At 33.3% G+C, this 25,133-nt stretch overlaps 1 protein-coding gene across 1 annotated transcript in view; it reads right to left on the bottom strand.

Annotated features, from left to right (window-relative positions):
- LOC139516239 (E3 ubiquitin-protein ligase rnf213-alpha-like) overlaps positions 1 to 25,133 on the bottom strand; it is a 152,110-nt gene that overhangs the window by 74,639 nt on the left and 52,338 nt on the right. Inside the window, exons 33-36 of the mRNA XM_071306268.1 lie at positions 21,481 to 21,755; positions 20,915 to 21,083; positions 16,098 to 16,234; positions 13,537 to 13,734 (exon numbers count right to left, since the gene is read on the bottom strand). Coding sequence (XP_071162369.1) covers positions 13,537 to 13,734; positions 16,098 to 16,234; positions 20,915 to 21,083; positions 21,481 to 21,755 — 779 coding nt within the window. The remainder of the gene's footprint in view (positions 1 to 13,536; positions 13,735 to 16,097; positions 16,235 to 20,914; positions 21,084 to 21,480; positions 21,756 to 25,133) is intronic.

Below are 25,133 nucleotides of genomic sequence, written 5' to 3'. Positions count from 1 at the left end.
TGTGTGCATCTCCTTCGTAACAAAATAAGAAAGCGACAAAATTCTTTTTACAAATTGTTCGTTACATCCTCAGGAATTTTTGGCTAATTTGGATCGAAGCGATTCGATGAAATTTTATAGGAGTTATGTACCTTTACGGAATAAATTTGTCGGTATGTTTTTTTAACTCATTAACCGTTAACCGTATAACCCTGGAATGTTTTTATTTGAGTCCCCTGGGTCCTAACTTAGAAAATTAGGTCAAGGTCAAAGGTCAAGGTCATATTTTAGATTTTCATATGTCTTTGATTTCCCTATAATTCTTGAATGGTTATAGATACAGAAAATTTAAGCAGTGAAAAATGTTCAGTACTTCAAGGGGCAACTTTGTTACATTATGACTGTATTAGTTTTACCATTATGTAAGGGACATAACCCCCATTGATGGTTTATAAAAAGCCATTATTAGGCAAAACTCTTAAACAAAAGGTCCTTGACCCATAGGGTCTTTTGCAATGACATTGTGAAGCAATGACCTTGACAAAGGTCACAAGGTCAAAGGTCAAGGTCATGTACATATGTGATTTGGGGCACGACTTGAAGAATTTTATGTGTGTTTGCCAACCAACCAATCATGATCAATCAATAATGATCAATCAACAAATCATGATCATGATCAATCAACCAATCATGATCATGATTAATCAACCAATCAATCATGTTTCCGTCTCATGTGTTTAATATAGGGTTCAAGATCTCCTTTGTTTCTTTTTCGCTGTTTCAATTGACCCTTTCAAACGTGTTTAACCAACCAACAAACCAACCAACCAATCAATCAATCAATCAATCAATCAATCAATCAATCAATCAATCATGATCAATCAATCATGTTTCCGTCTCGTCTCGTGTGTTTAATATAGGGTCCAAGATCTTCTTTGTTTCTTTTTCGCTGTTTCAATTGGCCCTATCCAACGTGTTTAACCAACCAACCAACCAACCAACCAACCAACCAATCAATCAATCAATCAATCAATCAATCAATCAATCAATCATGTTTCCGTCTCGTGTGTTTAATATAGGGTCCAAGATCTTTTTTGTTTCTTTTTCGCTGTTTCAATTGGCCCTATCCAACGTGTTTTACCAACCAACCAACCAACTAATCAATCAATCAATCAATCAATCAATCAATCATGATCATGATCAATCAATCATGATCAATCAATCATGATCATGATCAATCAATCATGTTTCATGAAAAATTGAAATTTAATATTGTTCTTGCGTCACTTCTGAAAAAAAAATCCACATGTACTCTGAAACTACAAATACAATCGACCTCAAAATTTGCAGTCAGCAGGGCATACATGTACTAAAAGTTTATAAAAAAACTTGGTGCAGATATCTCTCAAAGCTTTTCCTAGAGAAAAGAAATTGCAATGCCGTAAAAATTGCTTGCTAGGTCCGAAATTTCAGTAAAAGCCTACAATAAAATGTCCGCTCCGAGATTGAAATACTAATCTGTGTTACAAACAGGTGCTGAAAAATGTACATTATCAGAAAATAATCAATAAATGTGTTTTAAAGTTAAACCGGATCAAATAAATCCAAATCATGCACTGCTTGTAAACTGTCATCAAAATGTCAATTTCCTACAATGACAAAAGAAATTACATTGTGTGCATTCCGTCTCTATACATGTTGTCTGTTCAAAGTCCCCACCTAAAAAGGAATAAAAAGACTATCTTTTCGTTATTATAAACCCGTGTCACGTGATGTGGCGCGCGCGCTGTACCTAAAATAAAAGAAAAACTTTCCAAACTAAACATGAAACTTCTCCGGTAACAATAATATAGACCCCATACAGAAACAAACAAACAAACAAACAAACAAACAAACAAACAAACAAACAAACAAACCCCCCCCCCCCATTCAATTAATTTTAAAGGGGGAAAGACCCCCTACAATTGCTTTTTTAAAGCAATTGATTTATATTTATTATTATTATTATTATTATTTTTTTTTTTCCGCCAACTTTTGTTCTTGCGATAAATGTTTGTTTCGCAATATGTCGCTTAGATATTTCTCATATTGTATCGTATAGTTTATGCGCTTTTAAATTTCACCCTGCTAAGCCGAACCATTTTCTTTGTAAGAGTTATCTCCCTATTCACTGTTTATCATGTGTGTGCATCTCCTTCGTAACAAAAAAAGATAGCGACAAAATTCTTTTTACAAATTGTTCGTTACATCCTCAGAAAATTTTGGCTAATTTGGATCGAAGCGATTCGATGAAATTTTATAGGAGTTATCTATCTTTACGGAATAAATTTGTCGGTATGTTTTTTTAACTCATAAACCGTTAACCGTATAACCCTGGAATGTTTTTATTTGAGTCCCCTGATTCCTAACTTAGAAAATTAGGTCAAGGTCAAAGGTCAAGGTCATATTTTAGATTTTCATATGTCTTTGATTTCCCTATAATTCTTGAATGGTTATAGATACAGAAAATTTAAGCAGTGAAAAATGTTAAGTACTTCAAGGGGCAACTTTTTTACATTATGACTATATTGATTTTACCATCATGTCAGGGACATAACTCCCATCGATGGTTTTTAAAAAGCCATATTTAGGCAAAACTCTTAAACAAAGGTCCTTGACCCATAGGGTCTTTTGCAATGACCTTGTGGAGCAATGACCTTGACGAAGGTCACAAGGTCAAAGGTCAAGGTCATCAAATTATGTGGTTTTGGCACTATTTAAACAGTTTTATGTGTGTTTGAATTTCAACCAACCAACCAACCAACCAACCAACCAACCGATCAATCAATCAATGTTTCCGTTTCATGTGTTTGATACGGGATTCAAGGTCTCTTTTTTTTCGCTTGTTTTAATTGAGCCTATCAAACGTGTTTAACCAACATGTTTAACAAATATGTTTAACTAACGTGTTTAACCAACCAACCAACCAACCAACCAACCAACCAACCAACCAACCAATCAATCAATCAATCAATCAATGCATGTTTCCGTTTCATGTGTTAAATACGGGATCCAAGATGTTTTTTTTTCGCTCGTTTAAATTGAGCCTATCCAACGTGTTTAACCAGCCAACGTGTTTAACCAACGTGTTTAACCAACATGTTTAACCAACCAACCAACCAACCAACCACCCAACCAACCAATCAATCAATCAATCAATGCATGTTTCCGTTTCATGTGTTAAATACGGGATCCAAGATGGTTTTTTTCGCTCGTTTAAATTGAGCCTATCTAACGTGTTAACCAGCAAACGTGTTTAACCAACGTGTTTAACCAACGTGTTTAACCAACTTACCAACCAACCAACCAACCAACCAACCAATCAATCAATCAATGCATGTTTGCGTTTCATGTGTTAAATACGGGATCCAAGATGGTTTTTTTCGCTTGTTTAAATTGAGCCTATCTAACGTGTTTAACAGGCCAACGTGTTTAACCAACGTGTTTAACCAACATGTTTAACCAACCAACCAACCAACCACCCAACCAACCAACCAATCAATCAATCAATCAATACATGTTTCCGTTTCATGTGTTAAATACGGGATCCAAGATGTTTTTTTTTTCGCTTGTTTAAATTGAGCCTATCCAACGTGTTTAACCAGCCAACGTGTTTAACCATTATGTTTAACCAATGTGTTTAACCAATATGTTTAACCAAGGTGTTTAACCAATATGTTTAACCAAGGTGTTTAACCAATATGTTTAACCAACGTGTTTAACCAACCAACCAATCAATCAATCAATCAATGCATGTTTCCGTTTCATGTGTTAAATACGGGATCCAATTTTGAGCCTATCCAATGTGTTTAACCAACGTGTTTAACCAACGTGTTTAACCAACCAACCAACCAACCAATCAATCAATCAATGCATGTTTCCGTTTCATGTGTTAAAAACGGGATCCGAGATGGTTTTTTTTCGTTTGTTAAAATTGAGCCTATCAAACGTGTTTAACCAGCCAACGTGTTTAAACTACGTGTTTAACCGACATGTTTAACAAACGTGTTTAACCAACCAACCAACCAACCAACCAACCAATAAATAAATCAATGCATGTTTCCGTTTCATGTGTTAAATACGGGATCCAAGATGGTTTTTTTTCGCTTGTTTAAATTGAGCCTATCAAACGTGTTTAACCAGCCAACGTGTTTAACCAACGTGTTAAACCAACATGTTTAACCAACGTGTTTAACCAACCAACCAACCAACCAATCAATCACTTAATGTATGTTTCCGTGTCATGCGTTTAATACGGGATGCAAGGTCTCTTGAGGTCTTTTTCCCCTTGTTCTAAGTGACCCTATCAAACGTGTTTAATCAACCAACCAACAAACCAACCAACCAACCAACCAATCAATCAACCAACTAATCAATCAATCAATATGTATGACTGTTTATTTATGACAGTTTATTGAAGGAACAAACTCTCAATTATTCAAGAACATTTTTATTTTATTATTGTTCTTACGTCTCTTCTGAAAAAAAAAAATCCACATATTCTCTGAAACTACAAGTCCAATCGACCTGAAAATTTGCAGTCAGCAGGGCATACATGTACTGAAGGTTCATAAAAAAACTTTTTGCAGATATCTCTCAAGACTTTTCCTAGAAAAAAGAAATGGCAATGCAGTAAAAATCGCTTGCTAGGTCCGTCAATCTCAGTAAAAACCTACAATAAAATGTCCGCTCCGAGATTGAAATACTAATCTGTGTTACAAACAGGTGCTGAAAAATGGACATAGGCCTTTGAAAATAGTGGAATTAATTACTTTTGGAGTGTCAAAAACTCGTTGGAAGTACTTGATAAATTGCATGCATATATTGGTGATTTTGAATCTGTTCAAAGTTTTGATTTTTCTACCCTATATACCACTTTGCCTCATATTCTTATTAAGAAAAAATTCACATCCCTAATTAACTGGGCATTTAAAAAGTCGGAATGCGAGTACATATGTTCAAACTCTTTTAGATCATTTTTTAGTAGCAATAAACAAAAGAACTATGTCAATTGGACATGCTTTGATACTATTTATGCACTTGAATTTTTACTTGATAACATTTTTGTTCGCTTTGGAGATTCCGTATATCGTCAAGTTATTGGAATTCCAATGGGGACTAACTGTGCACCACTTATTGCGGACCTGTTTTTGTATTGTTATGAGTTACAATTTATGACTAAAATTAGCAAAGACCCATCAAAACAACATTTGATACAAAAATTTAACAATACTTTTAGATATTTGGATGATATATTGGCTCTAAATAATGACGACTTCAGTATGTATACTAAAGAAATTTATCCTGTAGAACTTACTTTAAATAAAGCTAATGATAACAATGACCACTGCCCTTTCCTCGATCTTGATATCTATATCATAAACGGGAAGCTTAATACAAAAATTTATGATAAAAGAGATGATTTTTCATTTCCTATTGTTAATTATCCATTTTTAGATGGTGACGTTCCCTTGTCACCATCTTATGGTGTTTATATATCTCAACTTGTACGATTCGCTCGTGTATGTAACAATGTATTAGATTTTAGCGAGAGAAATTTATGTATTACTGAAAAATTATTACACCAGGGTTTTCGATATCACAAACTGGTCAAAACATTTACTAAATTTTATCACCGGTATAAGGAAATAATTCGTAAATATAACTCAACATGCAGACATCTTATACGTTCAGGTATTTCACATCCAAAATTTTATGGAAATATTCTTTATAAAGCACAAAAATGTCAGTATTCTCCTCAGAAACTAACAAAACCTTTAAATAGACTTATTAAAAGGGGATATAGTTACGATACTGTTGTCAGGTCATTAAAGATTGCATATTTTGGCTTTAACATTGATTCACTGATAGGGTCTTTGCATCGGAACTAAACACATTTATTTCTAAAAAAACAGTTGTTGGCATGACACGGGTTATGTTCTTCTCATATATTTTATGATAGTATGATACTAAACCCCTAACGGGAGGGATTGTACCTGATATTCATATGATGAAGACATAATCTTTCAATCAGTTTAATTGAGGTCTGGAGCTGGCATGTCAGTTAACTGCTAGTAGTCTGTTGTTATTTATGTATTATTGTCATTTTATTTATTTTCTTTTGTTACATCTTTTGATATCAGACTCGGACTTCTCTTGAACTGAATTTTAATGTGCGTATTGTTATTCTTTTACTTTTCTACATTGGCTAGAGGTATAGGGGGAGGGTTGAGATCTTATAAACATGTTTAACCCCGCCGCAATTTTGCGCCTGTCCCAAGTCAGGAGCCTCTGGCCTTTGTTAGTCTTGTATGATTTTAAATTTTAGTTTCTTGTGTATAATTCGGAGTTTAGTATGACGTCCATTATCACTGTACTATTATGCATATTTTAGGGGCCAGCTGAAGGACACCTACGGGTGCGGGAATTCTCGCTACATTGAAGACCCATTGGTTGCCTTCGGCTGTTGTTTGCTCTATGGTCGGGTGGTTGTCGCTTTGACATATTCACCATTTCCTTTCTCAATTTTATTATCAAAAAATAATCATTAAATGTGTTTTAAAGTTACACCGGATCGATTAAATCCAAAACATGCACTGCTGTTGAACTGTGATCAAAATGTCAATTTCCTACAATGACAAAAGAAATTACATTGTGTACATTCCATCTCTAGACTTGTTGTCTGTTCAAGGTCCCGACCTAAAAAGAAATTAAAAGACTAAGTTTTTCCTAATATAAACCCGCGTCACGTGATGTCTCCTCAATCTTGCGCGCGCGCTGTATCTAAAATAAAAGAAAAACTTTCAAAACTAAACATGAAACTTCTCCGGTAACACAATAATATAGACCCCATACCAAAGCAAACAAACAAACAAATAAACAAATACCCCCCCCCCCCCTTTTTCCAAATCAATCAATAAAAAAAATCAATTATCCATTCATCAGAGGGGAAAGACTGCCTAACAATTGTTTTCAAAACAATTGCTTTATATTTATTATTTTTTTTTTTTTTTCTTCCGCCTAATTTTGATATTGCGACAAATGTTTGTTTCACAATATGTCGCTTAGATATTTCTCATATTGTATCGTACAGTTTATGCGCTTTTACATTTCACCCTGCTAAGCCGAACACTTTTCTTTGTAAGAGTTATCTCCCTATTCACTGTTTATCATCAGAGTGCATCTCCTTCGTAACAAAAAAAGATAGCGACAAAATTCTTTTTACAAATTGTTCGTTACATCCTAAGGAAAATTTGGCTTATTTGGATTGAAGCGATTCGATGAAATTTTATAGGAGTTATCTACCTTTACAAAATTATTTTCTCAATATGTGTTATTAACTAATAAACCGTCAACCATATAACCCTGGAATGTATTTATTTGAGATCCCTAGGCCCTTTATTAGAAAATGGGGTCAAGGTCAAAGGTCAAGGTCAAGTTCTAAATTCGGAATTTTCCATGTTTTTGCATTTTCTCTAACCCTTGAAAAGGTATATATTAAAGAACAAGTGCAAAAAGATGGCTATATAGTTATGAAGATATTTTACATTTGGTCTGATACAATTAAATAGCATCTAATAGGAGTTAGTGCCCCTGAAATGTCTTGATATGAGGTTATTTGATTATAACTTCAACTTAGTCCATTTTAATGGCATTTGACCTTGTGCAAAAGTTTGGATGACAAATGACCTTGAAAAATGACTACCGGAAGTGACCTTGAGAAAACCGGAAGTAACCTTCTTTGCAATTTTTTCGTATAAAAGTACTCAAAATCCATATATTTTGTCATATAGATACATAAACTGATTACTGAAGACTAAAAATGACTTCCAACAAACCGGAAGTGACCATGTATCTCCCATTCTAAATACAAAAGTATATAGAAACTATATATTTTTGGAATCAGTGTGAAAGAAGCTGTCATATTAGACCGCAAGTGACATTCATTTCACCGGAAGTAGCATATTATCTCCTTTATATCACTTAAAAATATGATTAAACCATTATTTATCGTATCAGTATGAACAACTATCTTCTTATCAAAATTTCTTTGATATGGAAAGACCTTCAATTGTTCTCTGAACAATTGGTTTTTAATTATTATTATTTTTTTTTTCCGCCAAATTTTGTTCTTGCGATAAATGTTTGTTTCGCAATATGTCGCTTAAATATTTCTCATATGGTATCGTATAGTTTATGCGCTTTTAAATTTTACCCTGCTAAGCCGAACCATTTTCTTTGTAAGAGTTATCTCCCTATTCACTGTTTATCATCTGTGTGCATCTCCTTCGTAACAAAAAAAGATAGCGACAAAATTCTTTTTACAAATTGTTCATTACATCCTCAGTAATTTTTGGCGCATTTGGATCGAAGCGATTCGATGAAATTTTATAGGAGTTATCTACCTTTACAAAATAAATTTGTCGGTATGTTTAGTTAACTCATAAACCATTAACCGTATAACCCTGGAATGTTTTTATTTGAGTCCAATGGGTCCCAACTTAGAAAATGAGGTCAAGGTCAAAGGTCAAGGTCAAGTTCTAAATTGTGACTTTTGCTTGTTTTTGCATTTTCTCCGACACTTTGAGAGATACACATAAAAGAAGAAGTGCAAAATGTCAGCTTTATTGTAATGAAGATATGTTACATTTAGTCTTATACAATTAAATGGCATCTTATAGGAGTTGGTGCCCCTGAAATGTCTTGATATGAAGTTATTTGATTATAACTTCAATTAAGTTCATTATAAAGACATTTGACCTCATACAAAAGGTTAAGTGACTAATGACCTTGAAAAATGGCTACCGGAAGTGACCTTTATAAAACCGGAAGTAGCTATTTTTGCAATTTCTTTCACCTAAAAGTACCCAGAATCCATATATTTTGTCATATAGATACATGAACAGATTACTGAAGACTAAAAATGACTTCCAACAAACCGGAAGTGGCCAATTATCTCCCATTCTACACACAAAAGTATATAGAAACTATATATTTTTGGAATCAGTGTGAAAGAAGCTATCATATGAGACCGGATGTGACATTAATTTCACCGGAAGTAGCATATTATCTCCCTTATATCACTCAAAAATATAATTAAACCATCATTTATCGCATCAGTATAAAGAAACTACCTTCTTATCCAAATTACTTTAGTTTGGAAAGACTTTCAATTGTTCTCTGAACAATTGGTTTTTAATTATTATTATTATTATTTTTTTCTTCCGCCAAATTTTGTTCTTGCGATAAATGTTTGTTTCGCAATATGTCGCTTAGATATTTCTCATATGGTATCGTATAGTTTATGCGCTTTTAAATTTCACCCTGCTAAGGCAAACCATTTTCTTTGTAAGAGTTATCTCCCTATTCACTGTTAATCATCTGTGTGCATCTCCTTCGTAACAAAATAAGAAAGCGACAAAATTCTTTTTACAAACTGTTCGTTACATCCTCAGTAATTTTTGGCGTATTTGAATCGAAGCGATTTGATGAAATTTTATAGGAGTTATCTACCTTTACGGAATAAATTTGTCGGTATGTTTTTTAAACTCCTAAACCGTTAACCGTATAACCCTGGAATGTTTTTATTTGAGTCCCCTGGATCCTAACTTAGAAAATTAGGTCAAGGTCAAAGGTCAAGGTCATATTTTAGATTTTTATAAGTTTTTCATTTCCCTATAATTCTTGAACGGTTATAGATACAAAAAAATTAAGCAGTGAAAAATGCTTGGTACTTTAAGGGGCAACTTTTTTACATTATGACTATATTGATTTTACCATCATATAAGGGACATAACTCCCATCGATGGTTTTTAAAAAGCCATTTTTAGGCAAAACTCTTAAACAAAAGGTCCTTGACCCATAGGGTCTTTTGCAATGACCTTGTGGAGCAATGACCTTGACGAAGGTCACAAGGTCAAAGGTCAAGGTAATCAAATTATGTGGTTTTGGCACTATTTAAACAGTTTTATGAGTGTTTGAATTTCAACCAACCAACCAACCAACCAACCAACCAACCAATCACTCAATCAATCAATCAATCAATCAATCAATGTTTCCGTTTCATGTGTTTGATACGGGATTCAAGGTCTCTTTTTTTCCGCTTGTTTTAATTGAGCCTATCAAACGTGTTTAACCAACATGTTTAACCAACGTGTTTAACCAACCAACCAACCAACCAACCAACCAACCAACCAACCAACCAAACAAACAACCAACCAACCAACCAACCAACCAATCAATCAATCGATGCATGTTTCCGTTTCATGTGTTAAATACGGGATCCAAGATGTTTTTTTTTCGCTCGTTTAAATTGAGCCTATCTAACGTGTTTAACCAGCCAACGTGTTTAACCAACATGTTTAACCAACGTGTTTAACCAACCAACCAACCAATCAATCAATCAATGCATGTTTCCGTTTCATGTGTTAAATACGGGATCCAAGATGTTTTTTTTTCGCTCGTTTAAATTGAGCCTATCTAACGTGTTTAACCAGCCAACGTGTTTAACCAACGTGTTTAACCAACGTGTTTAACCAACGTGTTTAACCGACCGACCAACCAACCAACCAACCAACCAATCAATCAATCAATGCATGTTTCCGTTTCATGTGTTAAATACGGGATCCAAGATGGTTTTTTTTCGCTTGTTTAAATTGAGCCTATCTAACGTGTTTAACCAACATGTTTAACCAACGTGTTTAACCAACATGTTTAACCAACGTGTTTAACCAACATGTTTAACCAACGTGTTTAACCAACATGTTTAACCAACGTGTTTAACCAACCAACCAACCAACCAACCAATCAACCAATCAATGCATGTTTCCGTTTCATGTGTCAAATACGGGATCCAAGATGTTTTTTTTCGCTTGTTTAAATTGAGCCTATCAAACGTGTTTAACCAGCCAACGTGTTTAACCAACGTGTTTAACCAACATGTTTAACCAACGTGTTTAACCAACCAACCAACCAATCAACCAATCAATGCATGTTTCCGTTTCATTTGTTAAATACGGGATCCAAGATGTTTTTTTTCGCTTGTTTAAATTGAGCCTTTCAAACGTGTTTAACCAGCCAACGTGTTTAACCAACGTGTTCAACCAACATGTTTAACTAACATGTTTAACCAACGTGTTTAACCAACCAACCAACCAATCAACCAATCAATGCATGTTTCCGTTTCATTTGTTAAATACGGGATCCAAGATGTTTTTTTTCGCTTGTTTAAATTGAGCCTTTCCAACGTGTTTAACCAGCCAACGTGTTTAACCAACGTGTTCAACCAACATGTTTAACTAACGTGTTTAACCAACCAACCAACCAATCAATCACTTAATGTATGTTTCCGTGTCATGCGTTTAATACGGGATGCAAGGTCTCTTGAGGTTTTTTTCCCTTGTTCTAAGTGACCCTATCAAACGTGTTTAATCAACCAACCAACCAACAAACAAACCAACCAACCAATCAATCAACCAACTAATCAATCAATCAATATGTATGACTGTTTATTTATGACAGTATATTGAAGGAACAAACTCTCAATTATTCAAGAAAATTTTTATTTTATTATTGTTCTTACGTCTCTTCTGAAAAAAAATCCACATATTCTCTGAAACTACAAGTCCAATCGACCTGAAAATTTGCAGTCAGCAGGGCATACATGTACTGAAGGTTCATAAAAAAACTTTTTGCAGATATCTCTCAAGACTTTTCCTAGAAAAAACAAATGGCAATGCCGTAAAAATCGCTTGCTAGGTCCGTAAATCTCAGTAAAAACCTACAATAAAATGTCCGCTCCGAGATTGAAATACTAATCTGTGTTACAAACAGGTGCTGAAAAATGGACATTATCAAAAAATAATCATTAAATGTGTTTTAAAGTTACACCGGATCGATTAAATCCAAAACATGCACTGTGATCAAAATGTCAATTTCCTACAATGACAAAAGAAATTACATTGTGTACATTCCATCTCTAGACATGTTGTCTGTTCAAGGTCCCGACCTAAAAAGAAATTAAAAGACTAAGTTTTTCTTAATATAAACCCGCGTCACGTGATGTCTCCTCAATCTTGCGCGCGCGCTGTATCTAAAATAAAAGAAAAACTTTCCAAACTAAACATGAAACTTCTCCGGTAACATAATAATATAGACCCTTTACAAAAACAAACAAACAAACAAATCTCCCCCCCCCCCCTTTTTTCCAAATCAATCAATAAAAAAAACCAATTATCCATTCATCAGAGGGGAAAGACTGCCTAACAATTGTTTTCAAAACAATTGCCTTATATTTATATGTTGAAATTATTTTTTTTCTTGAAATTGTCATTATGAAATTGCTGCAACCAAAATGTAGACATTTTCCAATTTTTATGCCTGATTTCATCATAAATTCCTCAAAAAAATGGCTGCATGTTTCCATAGCAACCGTTCAACAAAATTAAAAAAAAAAGCTTGCAAACTTTATTTCAATCTTAGCTAACTATTATATAAAAGAATAAAGCAGTTCTGAGACATACATGAATCACCCCCTGCCTGGATCTTACAAATAGCTGTACTTAAAAGATGTAATTTTCAAAAAGTCATTGCATCATACCTTCATATACTTTGATCTAAAATTCCAAATGTTATGCTTAAAATTCACATTCAAAATGCATTACAAAAGAGTTTCTGAGAAGACATTAAATTTTGTGCTTTTATAAATTGCTCTTACCAGTATCTGCAAAAGAATGTGCATTTTCCTTAGAATTCTACACCACAAAAGCCCAAGGATTATATTAAATTCTAAATTTGACAGTTATTATTACTATGAGAAGTTATGGGATTAGATCAAGGAAGGAAAGATAAATCAATTTCTGACATTATCAAAAGTTGAAGTGAACTGAGTGCTTGTGAGTTGAAATGTCAAGTAAAACAATAGCTACTGAACCGTAGCTCATAGGTCCTTATGTTATTTTTTTACTATTTGCGGACTGCAAATGGTTAAAAAATAACAAAAGGACATATGAGCTACGGTTCCACAGCTAGTGAAACAAATAATTTGTATGTTTACATTTATAAACTATTACCTTCTCTATAAGATATGATCTGAAAATGGTTTCATTCATTTAATTAGATAAAGCAAAAAAATAACAAAATTAACTAATTTTACTTTTTGTCTTCTTGTGTTGTATACCTCTAAAGTCCTTTGAACGGTTGTTGCAGCTATATTGAATAGGGTACATATTTTCATAATGGACGAGAAAATGCTTTGAAAAACACAGGAAATTTTCATTGAAACAGAACATTGCTTGGAAACATTTCAGATTTTTCTTTACTTTTAATTATTCCCCCCTCCAGCTTAGATGCTATTTTTTTCCCGGTGTATTGAGTACTCATCCCATTGATACTACATCTCGCCCTATTTTTTATCTTCTATAAACAATTGGTAAAAGGCAATGGAAATTTAAATGTAATATAGGGAACATAAATGCACAGTCTAACAGTGCTAGATTTAAATAAACAGTCATATCTTACCTGGGTAGAGCATCAAAATTTTCAGTGAGGTTTACTTTGTTTCTGCTCAAAGCTTCAAACAGATTTTTTTCCATAATGTTCTTCTCAAGAATTTCTTTGGTCTGCAGATCTATTAAATTTCGTGTGTCCTTTTCAATATTAAATCCAAGAAAGGTCATACTGTGGTGGTCAGGGTTAAAAAACAAGTAAGGATGGGGACTGAAATATGAACAAAGTTAGCTATTAACATATACATATCTTGCTTGCTTTGAATCAAAATTAAAAATAGCAATTTGATAAAAACGCCATCTGATTGCATGTATATTTGGTAAGCTTACTGGCATCTGATTAGAGAATATTATGTGATTACTTCAAATTAATTTTAGCATGACTAAAAAAAATAACACTGAGACTAGCCTTGCAAATTACATACATGTTTCAGATCTTAACACAAAATGTATAATAAAAAACCCCAAAGATAAATGGTCTAACTTAAATTTAAAAAAAACACAACAATTTTACAGTTATAAAAAGACACACTAAAAACAAGAAAGTGTCCATAGTACACGGATGCCCCACTGGCACTATCATTTTACATGTTCGGTGGACTGTGAAATTGGGGTCAATATTTTAAATTGGCATTAAAATCTTAGAAAGATCTTATCATAGGGAATATGTGTACTGAGTTTCAAGTTGATTGGACTTCAACTTCATCAAAAACTACCTTGACCAAAAACTTTAACCAAAACTTTAACCTGAGCTTTTCACTATCTTTTTCTTTGTTCAGTGGACCCTGAAAATGGGGTGAATACTTAAATTTGGCATTAAAATTGGAAAAATCATATCAGAGGGAACATGTGTACTAAGTTTTAAGTTGATTGGACTTCAACTTCATCAAAAACTACCTTGACGAAAAACTTTAACCTGAAGCGGGACGAATGGACGCACAGACAACGAACGGACTAACGGACAGACAGACGAACAAACGAAGGCACAGACCAGAAAACATAATGCCCCTATATATTCTTAGGTGGGGCATAAAAATTCTACGAGTAGTTCTTCACAAACAAAAATTACAAAACTTAATGCTTAAATGAATCATATATATGAGTTCTAAAGCAACAGCAAATCAATTATCAATGGTCGGTTTTCAGTATTTCCTAAGATAATTAAAACAAGAATGTGTCCATAGTACACAGGTGCCCCACTCGCAATATCATTTTTTATGTTCATTGGACCGTGAAATTGGGGTCAAAACTCTAATTTGACATTAAAATGAGTAAGATCATATCATAGGGAACATGTGTACCAAGTTTCAAGTTGACTGGACTTCAACTTCATCAAAAACAAGTGAAACTGCGAGCTACTGCTCACTGATGATACCCCCGCCGCAAGTGGATAATATTAATAGTGTAAAAATATGCAAGTGTTCGGTAAACAGGAAGTTGTCGAGTGATGAATCTGAAAACGCATCACACGGTATAGCTGACTTATAAAAATCCTGAAACAAAATTTCAGAAATCCTTGTATTGTAGTTCCTGAGAAAAATGTGACGAAAATTTTTAACTTGGTTATCATGTGTAAAATCATACAAGTGTTCGGTAAACAGGAAGTTGTCGAGTGATGAATCTGAAAACGCATCACACGGTATAGCTGACTTATATAAATCCTGAAACCAAATTTCAGAAATCCTTGTATTGTACCGGTAGTTCCTGAGAAAAAAGTGACGAAAATTTTCAACTTGGCTATCATGTGTAAAATCATACAAGTGTTCGGTAAACAGGAAGTTGTCGAGTGATGAATCCGAAAACGCATCACACGGTATAGCTGACTTATATAAATCCTGAAACCAAATTTCAGAAATCCTTGTATTGTAGTTCCTGAGAAAAATGTGACGAAAATTTTCAACTTGGCTATCATGTGTAAAATCAGACAAGTGTTCGGTAAACAGGAAGTTGTCAAGTGATGAATCTGAAAACGCATCACACGGTATGGCTGACATATATAAATGTTGATACCAAATTACAGAAAGGGTGGATGTGTAGTTCCTGAGAAAAATGTTATGAAAGTTTCATGGGACGGACTGACTGAAGGACAGACTGATGGACGGACGGACTGATAGACAGAGGTAAAACAGTATACCCCCCCTTTTTTAAAGCGGGGGTAAAAGCGGGGGTATAAAAACAGTATACCCCCCCTTTTTTAAAGCGGGGGTATAACTACCTTCACCAAAACCATTAACCTATAGCAGGACAGACTGATGAACAGACAGAAAGAACAGACACACAGACAAAAAACATAATGCTCATAAATTGGGCAAAATAAATGGGGCATTACAATACCTTAACATTTATACCAAAGCATTTGTTTCAAATACATTGAAACATAACAGTTAAGTCTATCATGGGTCAAAGACTGAATAATATTTTGCTAGAAACTGAAATAAAGGGGTTTTTTTGTATGCCAGACACACAGAGATTCATAAATGACTTGAATAGAAACAGTTGGAAGGACATAAACACATTAATTAATTCAAAACACAGGAATAAATTCAGTTTTCAAGATATTAAAAAAGCAGTAACCTTGATTCCCATGTTCTTCTCATCTGATACTGTTCTATGATCCCATCATTGTTTTCTTGTGGCTCATTTTCCTGCATCACCTGGAAAACCTGTGTGGGCGATTCTTCACTCACAACTAGCGATCTAGTTGAAAAATCCTACAACAATAAAATCAGACATGAATGAAAGCTCCCCTTTATCATGGCTGGTAGTATAATTTCTTCTCAAAAAGTTATAGATTAAATTGATAAAAGACAAAGGAAGATAAATTCCCATATCTGGCCTTATTTGACCTTTTAAAAATTATAAAAGTATATTTATTAAGACACTTCAGTGAGATATAAACTAGAGGCTCTAAAGAACCTGTGTCGCTCACCTTGGTCTATGCACATATCATAAACAAAGGACACAGATGGATTCATGACAAAATTATGTTTTGGTGATGGTGATGTGTTTGTAGATCTTACCTTACTGAACATTCTTGTTGCTTACAATTACCTCTATCTAATTAACCTATGGATCTATCCCAGTAGTTAAAATCTTTTGTAAAAATTTACAAAATTTACAAAATTTATGAAAATTGTTAATAAAGACCAGGTGCTCCGCAGGGCGCAGCTTTATATGACCGCACAGGTCGAACCCTGAACAGTTGGGGCAAGTATGGACAAAACATTCAAGCGTGATACAGCTCTGAATTTGGATTGTGATCAAATTTTTGACATTACATGGTTTTTTTTTACACAAAACAAATGTCAAGATTTTACAAATCAATTAAAGATTTCTTCAAACTTTTTAAATCTAAAATTAAATAGTTGACACAGCATAGGTTTCTGACACAGAATGAATGTGGTCTAATGAACTTAAAAGGTTTTTTTTGCCTTTGAGCAATTCACTATGCTGTTGAATATTAATCCTCTCAAAAAAATGTTTGAAGAAATTTTCTTTTTATTTATGAAATCTGAAATGAGAAAAATTTAACCTCCCCCCTTTTTTTCACATCCCTGTTTCCCTTTTTCCAAAACTGATATCAATTCAAATTTCTAATGGAGTTTGCAACAATAACTACTCTTTTAAATACATCATAAAATATTAAAATGTAAAATAAAGTGCTTGTTATCACTGAATGGTAAAGATTGGTTGGTAGTAGAAGTGAATATACATTGTTTATTGTATAAAACAATAAAAAAAACTTCATCAGCAACATTTTATATTGGCAAATTTCCAATGAAGTTATTGACATAAAGTTATTGGCAAATAAAAATAGAAAATGACATCATAGTCATGTCTGGCAAATGTCCAATATACATTATCTAAAAACATTTTAGATAAGATAAGGAAATTAAATAGTTGACACAGCATAGGTTTCTGACACAGAATGAATGTGTTCTAATGGACTTAAAATTTTTGTTTTCTCTTAGAGCAATTCACTATGCTGTTGAATATTAATCCTCTCAAAAAAATGTTTGAAGAAATTTTCTTTTTTATTTATGAAATTTCAAATGAGAAAAATTGAACCCAATTTTTTTAATCACATCCCCCTTTCCCTTATTCCAAAACTAATCTCAATTAAAATTTCTAATGGAGTTTGCAACAATAACTACTCATTTAAATACATCATAAAATATTAAGATGTAAAAAAAACTGCTTGTTATCACTGAATGGTAAAGATTATTTTAATTTATCAGTTGGTAGTAAAAAGTGAATATACATTGTATATTGTATATAACAAAGATTTAAGTTGATTCTGGACAAAGAAAGATAACTCCAATTAAAAAAAAATCTTGCTATTGCACAATATTTTGCAATTAGATATTTCTTGCTTACTATTCTGGACAAAGAAAGATAACTCTAATTAAAAAAAAATGTGCTATTTCACAATATTGTGCAATTAGATATTTCTTGCCATTGCGCAATACTGTGCAATTGAAAAGACTTGCTATTGCACAATACTTAATATAATAATTTTAGATCCTGATTTGGACCAACTTGAAAACTAGGCCCATAATAAAAAATCTAAGTACATTTTTGGATTCAGCATATCAAAGAACCCCAAGATTTCAATTTTTGTTAAAATCAGACTAAGTTTAATTTTGGACCCTTTGGACTTTAGTGTAGACCAATTTGAAAACAGGACCAAAAATGAAGAATCTACATACACAGTTAGATTTGGTATATCAAAGAACCCCATTTATTCAATTTTTTATGAAATCAAACAAAGTTTAATTTTGGACCCCGATTTGGACCAACTTGAAAACTGGGCCAATAATCAAGAATCTAAGTACATTTTTAGATTCAGCATATCAAAGACCCTAACTGATTCATTTTTTGTCAAAATCAAACTAAGTTTAATTTTGGACCCTTTGGACCTTAATGTAGACCAATTTGAAAACGGGACCAAAAGTTAAGAATCTTCATACACAGTCATGACAGTTAGATTCGGCATATCAAAGAACCCCAATTATTCAATTTTGATGAAATCAAACAAAGTTTAATTTTGGACCCTTTGGGCCCCTTATTCTGTTGGGACCAAAACTCCCAAAATCAATACCAACCTTCTTTTTATGGTCATAAACCTTGTGTTTAAATTTCATAGATTTCTATTTACTTATACTAACGTTATGGTGCGAAAACCAAGAAAAATGCTTATTTGGGTCCCTTTTTGGCCCCTAATTCCTAAACTGTTGGAACCTAAACTCCCAAAATCAATACCAACCTTCCTTTTGTAGTCATTAACATTGTGTTTAAATTTCATTTATTTCTATTTACTTAAACTAAAGTTATTGTGCGAAAACCAAGAATAATGCTTATTTGGGCCCTTTTTTGGCCCCTAATTCCTAAACTGTTGAAACCAAAACTACCAAAATCAATCCCAACCGTTCTTTTGTGGTCATAAACCTTGTGTCAAAATTTCATAGATTTCTATTAACTTAAACTAAAGTTATAGTGCGAAAACCAAGAAAATGCTTATTTGGGCCCTTTTTGGCCCCTAATTCCTAAAATGTTGGGACCAAAACTCCCAAAATCAATACCAACCTTCCTTTTGTGGTCATAAACCTTGTGTTAAAATTTCATAGATTTCCATTCACTTTTACTAAAGTTAGAGTGCGAAAACTAAAAGTATTCGGACGACGACGACGACGCCGACGACGCCAACGTGATAGCAATATACGACGAAAATTTTTTCAATTTTGTCATATTTGCTCTTAATACTTTGGTTTCTGAGATTTTAGCCAAAAACTGCAATTTACCCTTTGTACTATTTTTAGCCATGTCGGCCATCTTGGTTCGCAAGTGGGGTCAACGGACACATTTTCTAAATTTGATACCCTAATGATGAGTGTGGACAAGTTTGGTTAAATTTGTCTCAGTAGTTTCAGAGGAGAATATTTTTGTAAAAGATAACAAAAATTTACGAAAAATTGCCAAAATTGACTATAAAGGGCAATTACTCCTTAAGGGGACTTTTTTGTAAATCTTACTTTGCTGAAAATTATTGCTTTTACAGTTTATCTCTATCTATAATAATATTCAAGATAATAACCCAAAACTGCAAAATTTCCTTAAAATTCAGGGGCAGTAACCCAACAAAGGGTTGTCTGATTCATCTGAAAATTTCAGGGCAGATAGATCTTGACCTGCTAAACAATTTGACCCCATGTCAGATTTGTTCTAAATGCTTTGGTTTCAGAGATATAAGCCAAAATCTACATTTTACCACTTATGTTCTATTTTAAGCCATGGCGGCCATCTCGGTTGGTTGGCTGGGTCACCTGACAATTTTTTTAAACTAGATACCCCAATGATGATTGTAGCCAAGTATGGTTAAATTTGGCCCAGTATGTTCAGAGGAGAAGATTTTTGTAAAAGATTACAAAAATTTACGAAAAATTTGTTTTAAAGGGCAATAACTCGTTAAGTGGTCAACTGACCATTTTGGTCATGTTTACTTTTTTGTAGATCTTACTTTGCTGAACATTATTGCTGTATACAGTTTATCTCTATCTATACTAATATTCAAGATAATAACCAAAAACGGCAAAACTTCCTTAAAATTACCAATTCAGGGGCAGCAACCCAACAACGGGTTGTCTGATTCATCTGAAAATTTCAGGGCAGATAGATCTTCACCTGTTAAACAATTTTATCCCATGTCAGATTTGCTCTAAATGCTTTACTTTCAGAGATATAAGCCAAAATCTACATTTTACCCCTATGTTCAATTTTTAGCCATGGGGGCCATCTTGGTTGGTTGGACACATTTTTTAAACTAGACACACCAATGATGATTGTGGCCATGTATGATTAAATTTGGCCCAGTAGTTTCAGAGGAGAAGATTTTTGTAAAAGTTAACAACGACGGACGAAGACGATGACGCAGGACACCAAGTGATGAGAAAAGCACACTTGGCCCTTCCGGCCAGGTGAGCTAGAAATTATATCTAGTTATTTCTTTTTTTTTTTGTACTTTCAAAGAGACAAGATTACAAATAAGCATGTCTCAAAAGCAGCTTAGTATAAATATGGGAAGAGAAATTTGACTGACACCAAAAGTCCACTCCAGGAGCTATGAAACATTTCTGAACAATGTAAAACCATATTTTTTTTATATTAATATTCTACAAGTGTGGACACTGATCAGTGTGGATCATGTTTGAATGTTTAACAGTGTTTTCTGAAGAAAGAGTTCTCTGGTTTTTGCCAAATGGGTTCTATGTTGAACTGTTTTGTACAGTTACAGCCAACCTGTACCAAACACTGAAAATAGTAAGATCCTATTATTTAAAAAATCTCCAGTTTATTCTTATATTTTTCTGCAGTCTAACAGATATTTTACTTACTCTAGACATTTGTATAAGAAATCTCAATACAAATTTAGGAAATCCTGGCAAGTCTTGCAAAGCAACTGAGCTACAAAATGATGAAACTTCAAAGTCCTGCAGTTGGGCATCTAAGAAGCTAACAAAGTGGTGTATTTCTGACCAGGATGGATCTCTAATTCCACAGTGTCTGTAAAGTAAGATGTTATTTTACATTCTGTTTCCTTTTGATTAATCTCATTCATTTTATTATTTTTAAATATTTGATAGTTTATTTTCTAGCCATGACGGGCTTTGTCTAATTACACAAATACACAATATCAAGTTATTAATGCACAAGCACAATCTCATCTACTCCCAGAAATGATATGACAAAACTGATTAATCTTTGATTCATAAGCTTAATTTCTATATTTCTTATTTCTTATATATATCATAAATCTTCAAGAATTTCTTGGACGGTAACACAGTTAAAAATAACAGAACTCTTAACAAGCTCTTTTCTTTTCAGACATTTCAGAATGTGTAAGAATTAAAATAGCTATTTAATACTTATATTCATAAAACTAATCCTATATAAGGTCTACCTCAATAAAGTAACTAAACAATGCTTTTTATCCCCCTCTGGAATGTTGGGTTTGACATCATCTAATCTACAGTTTGTGTCAAGTCTCTTCAAGTACTGATATGGTCTTTGGAAAGTTGTACTTCTGAATTCCTCTGAATCAAACAACCTGTCATGTTGTGTATAATCTAGTGGCCCTCCTAAACCTGATATGATTTCTAAACTTTCCTGTGGTGATCTACACATAACTGAGGGTAAAATCTCCAAGCAATGGTGCAGACATGTCATCATTCCTCTCTGTAAAATGTCAATAACTCTGAGATATACTTCATGTCAAATATTTTTTTCTTTTTTAATGAAAACATAAATTTGGTTGGCCAAAGCAGTTTTATCGATTTATCATCTTTGGGATGGCATTAACCAGAACATTTGAAAGCTAAGGATGTATAAATTCTTAGATATTTGAGATCATATATGACAACTAGAGGCTGTAAAGAGCCTGTGTGGCTCACCTGTATTTACTGATGCTTTAGAAATCATGTAAAATAAGGTTAAAATCATAATTTATAGTATAAGATAACATTAGATACTATATTAATATCTAAGATAATAGCAAAAAACTGCAAAATTTCCATAAAATTACTAACTCAGGGGCAGCAACCCAACAACTGTTGTCGGATTTGTCTGAAAATTTCAGGGCAGATATATCTAAATCTGATGAGCATTTTTGCCACCAGTCTGATTTGCTCTAAATGCTTCACTTTCAGAGATATAAACCAAAAACTGCATTTTACCCTTATGTCCAATTTTTATCCATGTCTGCCATCTTGGTTTGGGGGCAGGGTCATCGGACACATTTTTTAAACAAGATATTCTTATGATGATTGTGGACAAGTTTGGTTACATTTTGTTTTATTAGTTTCAGAGGAGAAGATTTTTGTAAAAGATTACAAAAATTTAAGAAAAATTGGTAAAATTGACTAAAAAGGGCAATAACTCCTGAAGGAGTCAACTGACCATTTTGGACACCAGACGCAAAGTGATGAGAAAAGCTCACTTGGCCCTTCGGTCCAGGTCAGCTAAAAAGGGACCTTAAAAGAAAAGCAAAATTAACATGAGACTGATTTTGCCTCATAAATATAAATTACTAGCCAGACACAGCTCCTTTTACCCTAAAATTATTTCTAAATGCTACAATGACACTGCAGATAATCTAATATATTGTGGAGTGTAAAGAGGGCTGTCCATATAACAATTCTATTGACATGCAAGCACTCTTGATCATTTAACTGCCAAAAGAGAAGGTTCATGAAGGATTAAAATTGGCCCTTAATTTTTTACGTTTTTTTAAATCGGGGCCAAAAAATTACCAATATTGCATAGAAATACTTGTGATAATACTATTAAGACAAAAACATATTTATTTGGCATCTTCCTTTGAAATATATGAAGCTATGACCCCTGAAATAAACAATATTTGGATTTTAGGTCAATTTTGGTAATTTTTTCCAATAATTTTAATTCTTTTTGGCATAATTAACCTTGGCCTCCAAAAAGTTTTTATCTTAATAAATTGTATATCAAAATTGGAATCTTTTGGTTACAAAACATTTTGGATCGTAGGTGGCGGCCAAGGTTTTCATAAAGCTTTTAGGTCTGAAAATTGCACAAAATTATTTAGCATTAAGGCTTTTGAAATAGACCCATCTACGAATCAAATCATGACCTTTTTGGTGTTTTATGATAAAGTTGATATTTTAGGCCATTTTGTGCCAGAAGTGAACCTTGTCCTTTCACAGGATATTTATTATGTAGAGTGGGGTGCTCATATTCGCTGGGAACACAATTTCACCATTTTATGATTTTGAGGTGTAAAAACTTCAAAGGATGGCTTAAATGGAAGAAATATGCTGGCACATTATATTTTTATAACAAATATGATTATTTTTTAAACTTGGACAAAATTTCGGCACTTACCGAAAAGGACCAAAAAACAGACCAGGATTTTCGGACAATTTCCTGAATGAAAAATACTATTTCAAAGAATTATTTCTTAGTTATTCTTTGACTGATAGCAGTGTTCTCCCCAGGATTTTTTTAAGGCGCAAAATTCAAGGGCACGTAACTCTTTTTTTAGAGTGAACTTTTGAGATCTGAAGCAATCAGTCATTAATCCATGACATGCAATATGAATTATAATGCAGAGTATTTAATAATGAATTACAAGAATATATATATATATATATATGAAATAAATTGATTTTAAACACAAAAGTTATTTATAAGTCAAAATACAAATATTCATCTCTGTACTCTCTGCTACTTCTAGGGATAATGTTTCAAGATAGTGTTATTTTGTTGGACAGTCTGTTCCTCAATTTTGTCTTTATCCTCTTTAGGGTTGAAAACCCCCTCTCACAATAACTTTTGCTTATACCCCCTTTAACATTTGTAAGCCATGAAAACTCAGTCAGCCACTTGTCATTGAAACCAGAAACATGGTGCTTGCTGTTATCACTTGCTAAAACTTTAGCTAGGTTGAGATTAGGAGAAGCAATGACATCTGCTTATACTGACAGTGAAGAGGAAGGTGTATTCCCCTTTTCATTAGAAGTCATTAGGCTAATAAAAAAACTTCTACTTCCATCATCTGCCTTTTGCTTAGAAGTCACCCTTTTGTTATTTGCAGAGAACATGTTCATTCAGAATTAATAAAATCGAATATGGTTAAGATATTTGATCATATTTGGTATACAACTTTTTAAAACAAAAATATTTTAATGAACAGCTGACAAGTTTCTGTAGTTTTACATTACGCTTCCGTGTGTATTATTGTTAAAACCTATGAGTATCTCTGGCAAGTAGATATAAACGAAACTTTGCAAGTTTTTTAAAGTTAAGACCATTGAAATTATCAACTAGTGACATTATATAGAAGCTGCAGCAATTCCGTACCCGTGTTGATTGTCACATATTTTCCGACGAACAGAATTTTACGATCGATGTTCAATGATCATTTTATTTCTAAAAACACGACAGTTTGAGACAATTTACCTTCAAAGTAACATTTTTTCACTTTATATTAAAATAAATCACTTCTCTTTATCTTTAATCAAAGTTTATTTTATTTTTTTCAATTACAAATACTCTCATTCATAATTTTCATCGTAAATATCTTTAGCAATGTGTATTCAAATTTATCACGTGTATTCATCATGTTCATTGGTCGTGTTAAAATAGATTCTTCTTCTCGACCAATGAAAAAATTCGTTATTTAAATGGTCAAGTGATCACACACACAATGCGTAAATACAATGTATTTGCGATCTATTTCTTCAATTTCTGCACTGAAGTTTTTTACTTCTTTAATTTTCTTCTACAAATATCTTTCTTCTTGATGATCATGTACGCTATTACATGATAACATAGTCCGATAAGGCTGAGATAAGCGTGGCTCAGGTAAAACTAATTATCAGTTATTGCGTAACACTGACTGACCTCTCAGCGGTAATCAGCAACTTGACAATTTTAACCAACATTTATAATGAAAATGTTAAAATTAACACGCTGCGGGATCAACTATTAAGGGACAGCGGACAATTAAGACGCTGCGGGATCTTCGAAAATATTATGAAGGCGCTGGGGTGCCGCAGCGTCATATCGGCCTGGGGAGAA

This window comes from Mytilus edulis, chromosome 1, assembly GCF_963676685.1.
Source record: "Mytilus edulis chromosome 1, xbMytEdul2.2, whole genome shotgun sequence".
NCBI lineage: Eukaryota > Metazoa > Mollusca > Bivalvia > Mytilida > Mytilidae > Mytilus > Mytilus edulis.
This window is presented reverse-complemented; position numbering and strand designations above follow the sequence as displayed.